The sequence below is a fragment of the Camelina sativa genome, chromosome 19 (genome assembly GCF_000633955.1).
Source record: "Camelina sativa cultivar DH55 chromosome 19, Cs, whole genome shotgun sequence".
NCBI lineage: Eukaryota > Viridiplantae > Streptophyta > Magnoliopsida > Brassicales > Brassicaceae > Camelina > Camelina sativa.
In genome coordinates, this window is record NC_025703.1 from 18,743,345 (window position 1) to 18,749,344 (window position 6,000).

Below are 6,000 nucleotides of genomic sequence, written 5' to 3' on the forward strand. Positions count from 1 at the left end.
TAATGGGCTATAGTATCGAAAGTATCTCCCCTTAAGGACTCGACTAAGGAGGGAATCTGAGTATCTGAGAAGCCTCCATAGTTGCTTTGCCAAAAGGGCAAGATTAAAATCTTCTAATGTTCGGAAGCCTAGCCCGCCTTCTGATTGTTTGGCACACATTTGCTCCCATGAGAGCCAGTGTAATCCTTTACTATCTGCTTTGTTGCTCCACCAGAATTGGCAATGGCATTAGTTAATTTAGAGCAAATAGCTTTTGGTAAGAGAAAACACGACATTACATATGTCGGAATTGCTTGCGCCACTGACTTAATCAGGATTTCCTTGCCTCCCTTGGATAAGGACTTTGAGGTCCATAAATTAACCCTCTTATGGAGCTTATCTCTCACAAATGCAAAGACTTGTGCCTTTGACCCATGGATCTTCTCAGGAAGACCCAGGTAAGTGCCCATGCCTCCTTCTTGTGATATCCCAATAATTGATTTAATTTCTTGTCGTACATGGGTTGGGACCTCGGTTCCAAACATGATGGAAGATTTGGAGAAGTTAATTTCTTGTCCGGATGCCTCGCCATATGAGCGGATTATATCAATAATTTCCTTGCATTGCTGGGTATCAGCTTTGCAGAAGAATAAACTGTCATCTGCAAACAGTAAATGGGAGATCCGTGGGCTTGCGTTCGAGATACGAAGTCCCTAAATCTTCCCCTCCTTTTCTGCAGTCTTAATTTGAGCGATTAGCGCCTCGGTACAGAGTATGAATAAATATGGGGAGATTGGGTCTCCTTGACGAATCCTCCGTGTAGGCCTAATTCGTCCCTTGGGATCCCCATTGATCAGAATGCGATAGGAGACTGAAGTAATGCATTGCATTATCCATTCTACCCATTTTTGATCAAATCCCATTTTTTCCATCAAAGCTCTTAGGAAATTCCATTCCACCCTATCGTACGCTTTACTCATGTCCGTCTTAATTGCCATAAATTTTTTCCGGTTGGCCTGGTTGGATCGGAGGGCATGGAAGTTTTCTTGAGCGATGAGGATATTATCTGTGATTAATCTTCCTGCCACAAACGCAGATTGGGTCTCAGATATAAGTTCTGGCAAAAACCTCTTGAGTCGTAAGCTCAAGATTTTTGAGATCACCTTATGACTTACGTTACAGAGACTAATAGGGCGAAATTTGGACATTTCGCGAGGTCGATCTCCTTTCGGGATTAAACAAATATTTGTTTCATTTAGCTTGCCATCAAAAATCCCAGAGCTAAAGAAATTCTTCACCATTTTAGTGAGATCGCTTTTTATTGTATCCCAAAATTTCTGGAAAAAAAAAACAGTCATCAGATCCGGACCTGGAGCCTTTCCCGGGTTCAGGGAGAACAACGCTCTTTTGACCTCCTCTTCTGAGATTTCTCTCGTTAAATACTCGTTCATGGTGAGTGTGACCAAAGTACGTACATCCTTGATGGCCAATGTAGGGTCGCTCGCATTCGAGGATGAAAAGAGATTGTCAAAATACTCCACTGCAACTTTTTCTATTCCTTCTTCCGTATCAACCCAGACTCCGAGTTGATTAAGGATGCCAGTTATCTTGTTCCGTGCCCTTCTTTGCTTAGTGGAAGCATGAAATTTTTTTGTATTTTGGTCTCCTTCTGCAAGCCAAAGCTCTCTGCTTTTTTGGTACCAATACGCTTCCTCTTCCCTATAAGCCGCACAAAGCTGCCATTTTAGGTCGAGGAGAGTTTCCGATGATATTTGATCATCATCGTAAGACTCATCTAATTTTTCTTGGAGTTCCTTAATCCTTTTTTCTGAGTTTGTTTGATTACTTTTCTTCCAGTTGGAGATAGCTCGTTTACAATTTTCGATTTTCTTTAGGATGGATTGTTCAATAGATTCGTTGTCCCCTCTCATCCATCTACCACTGCCTCTTTAAGGCCTGGCTTGTCAATCCATCGCTTGTCAAACATAAACCTTCTCACAAACTTCTTTGGCCGTGAAAGAATAGATGCGAGGAGTGGACGATGGTCCGAACCCCACATCTTCAAATACTCCACATTAGTGTGGGAAAAGATATTGTGCCATTCTTCATTTCCCATGGCTCTATCCAATCGGCAACGGATCTTACCATTTGACCGTTGACCAATCCATGAAAACTGATTTCCTTGATAGGAAAAATCGATTAGGCCACATGAATCAATCATAACACGGAAAGGTAGAAATGAGGACTCCGATCTTTTTTTTCCTCCTCTTTTTTCATGATTCCCTGTTATTTCGTTGAAATCCCCAATAATAAACCAGGGCTCGCATCTAGCAACTCCAATGCGCATTAGTCTTTCCCATACATAATCACGGTTTGCAGGGACAGGATCACCATAAATAAATGTCATAAAGACCCGAGTTCCATTAATAATAGTTTCGATATCGATTAACCGGTCATCTAACAACAAAAACTTAACCGGGAAATCATTTGAATATAATAAAGCTAAACCACCACTAGAGCCATCCGGCTCAACGGTTCGAAGATTGTCAAATCCTAATTCCACTTGCACATCTTGCAGATAGAAATTATCATTCTTGGTTTCAGATAAAAAAAGAAAACCTGGTGAGTATATTCTACATAACTCACGCAGTCGGCGACGAGTCAGCTTAGCTCCCACCCCTTGACAGTTCCAAGCAATTGTCCTCATGTTGGGGATTTGGGGGAGATCTGGGACTCCACCTCACCATTCTCTTGCTCAGCTGCCTTGTCACTTTTCTTCTTCTTTTTACTTGTTCTTGCCTCATATCGAGGGACCTCTTTGCTTGTTGGCACCTCTGCACCGTTTCTTTGACCACATGAAGCCGGGTTTGTTCTTTTCTTGGGTGAAACCTTCGTGGTAAACATTTTAAGCTTTCTCGAAGCAGCTTTATTCACCTTCGGACTTATAGGTGTGGACTTCGCCTCAGTGGATTTGATGGGCTCTTCATTGCCTAACTCTGGATTTGGGCTTCCAGGAATAGAAAAAGGGCCAGCAGGTTTCTTAGCCTTTCTCCCACCACCCGATGGTTTTGGGGGATTCACACGCTTACTCGAAGGAGACTGAGAAGTTGCCGGAGTCGACGCTGCCGGATAAACACGGGGAACCACCGGTTCCGACACCGTTCGCTCCTCACTGTCGTCCTCCCTGGTCTCCCGCCCTGGGTTATCTGGTGACTCACCGTCACCTGCTAAGTCCTCTCCAAGAAGGTCGTCATTGTCGAGCAAACCATCGAGAATCATCTCGTTTTCAATCTCCTTCATCAACCTGACATCCTCCTCAGTGATCACCCGATCTGATGGATCGATATCCTGATCTTCCGCCAAATTCTCCCAATCTGAGGGGATATAATCAATCTGCTGAGAGCATCGAGGGATAAATCCTTCCCTTGGGTGAGTCTCATCTACCGCCCAATCAGATAAGCCGGCATCACCTCCATCTTCGATGCCCTCCATAGGGTCCCTTGGGGGAGATTTTGTCACCGCCACTTGCTGAGGCTCTATCGCAAGGAAGCTCAGAGGGTTCTCTTGATGGTGGATCCAGGGGAGCGAAGAGCTACCTTCGCCTCCAAAGGCTGTACCCGATCCCGACCCAAATTCAAAATTCGCTGGTATGAGCTCTGCCTCCAACTCGAAATCCTCTTCTTCAGACATCAGGTCGTCATCTGTTTCATGAGCTTTTCCTTTACCTTTATCCATAGCTGCTGACGTACCACTTGTTTGTCTCCGGTTCATCTGGTGGCGAGGAGGTCGTCGAAAAATCCTCCCTCCTTCTAGTATTGGCTCCTCCCTGGGTGGGGATCTTATGCGGAGAGGCGATTCCCTTTGTCGTGCAGAGGCTCGATGGCCATGCTTTTCTGACCTTACCTTTATTTGAAACTATAGCCTTTTTACTTGGGGGCAATAACGAGTTTTTTTCATCGTTAATTAAAAGATTTTCTTGAATTAATTCAAATTTAAACAGTTTACGAAAAAAAAGAAATGATGTTTAAAAAAAAAATGAATGAAACACAACAAAAATGTTGTTTTTCTTTTTACTTTTAAATAGAGGGAAATTTGGGGTTTACTTCATGTTAGTTATTTACTCTTAACAAAACGAATGTGTGCTAAAAGCAGAGATATCATTTGAAGAAATACTCCATTTATTCCATGAACAGTGTTATTTTGATATATTTCATGTAAATTAAAAATATATTAAAATATACATATATGCTCTTATTTATTTGATATATTTCATGTAAATTAAAAATATATTAAAATCTCCTTTATAATAAAACAGAAATACACAACAATGTTTTGTAGATTATATAATTTTAAAAAGTTGGTTACAAATAGATTATATATTAATTGTTAGATTAATTGGTTGCAAATTAGATATTGAGTGCAACCTTAATTTATTTTTGGAAGATTTTATTACTAGATCACGTTGTTTCCAAAAATCTTAAGGAAAATATTCTAAAGAATCATATCATCTAACTTACCATATTAATTTCTTTTATTAAATTATTTATCAAATAAAATCTTTTGATATCTAACTTAACATATTAATTTGTTAATTATTATTATACTTCACCTCTTATTTTTATATATGAGTTTATTTTGTGAAACAAACAAATTATCATATTATTTATTATAATTAAAAAATAGTTTTATTTTCGGATATACCATAAGTTGAATTTTTAGAAACAAATATAAATTGTTCAATCTATAAAATATTCAAGCTTTAGTAATATTATTCTTTAAAAATAATATTTATTGAATTAAATTTTTTTACTGAGTAACGGGTCAAAATTTGAATATTTAAATTCAATTTCATATTTTTTGTTGAATTTTATAATTTTATGTAATATAATAAACTTTAAATAGTTTATTTTAAAATATTTTTAATATATTGAAACTTGATATAAAAGTTAGAAACTATAAACACTAAAATTATTTGTTATAGCAATGTCAATAATATGTCACTATAATATGAAAGAATTTCAAGAAACCAAGTATATTAAAACAAAAAGTATAACAATATATTAAATTACTCATAATATAATAACTCACTTTTTAAAAACCAAATTTACAAAATTATGTCTTATAATGACATTCAAGTCATGAGATAGAATATACATTATTGAAATAACTTCACATACTAAACTAATACAACATATTAAAATTTTATTTTAAAATATAAAATATACAAAATTTTGTATAAAATAAAATTTAACCAGCGCTATAGCACAAGTACTAATCTAGAATCATTAACAATATAAAACTTATAAAATAGGTTTCTTTTTTCAAGCCATTATATTTAGCATATGATTTTATTGCATAATGTTTTATCCAAAAAAACTTTCAAAAAAAATTACACAAATTATATTTTATATAAAAATTATAATATAAATAAAATGAATTTCAACCCGTGCTCTAGCACGAGTCTTAATCTAGTTTATGAAATATAATGTAAAAATGCACTATAAATGTAAAATGACACTTTTTGTGAAATAAAAATCAATACTTTAAGTAAGTACATGACTTTTTTTTTGTAGACTATATAATAAATATATAGGTCATTAGTTAGTTATAAAATTAAGACACTAATAATTTAGACAAGTTTAAGTTATGTATCATTTGTATACTCTTCATTTACAGCTTGACTTGATTATCGATTGATATCTAACTAAAATCTTTTGACTTGATTATATGATGTGTCTGTATTTTATAGGTTTTTAACCATAATTTTTACATTTGTTTTGAGTCTTTTAGTGAGTAAAAGTATGTTTTTAGAGTCTTTTTAGTATTTTGTGAGCTTGTAAAGGTTATAGGTTATTTTGGAAGGAAATTGAGTGTTTTGGGATGAAAACATGCATATGGAGCCAATTAGGTGAAGACAGATCGGACTAGCAAGCAGATGGAGCAAACACAGAAAAAGCATCCAGGATCGACCAGTCTCGTACCAGAAGGAACTTTTCCTTTTTCGTTTTAAACCGACTTTTA

The 6,000-nt window shown here is 36.4% G+C and overlaps 1 protein-coding gene across 1 annotated transcript; it reads right to left on the bottom strand.

The window, feature by feature from the left end:
• On the bottom strand, positions 1,907–2,686 carry LOC104767965. The gene has a single exon (XM_010491923.1). The coding sequence runs from the start codon at positions 2,684–2,686 to the stop codon at positions 1,907–1,909; it is 780 nt and encodes a 259-aa protein (XP_010490225.1).

What these genes read in the sequence shown, in the direction of transcription:
- LOC104767965 (XM_010491923.1), bottom strand. Translation starts at nt 2,686, where the DNA reads ATGAGGACAATTGCTTGGAACTGTCAAGGGGTGGGAGCTAAGCTGACT.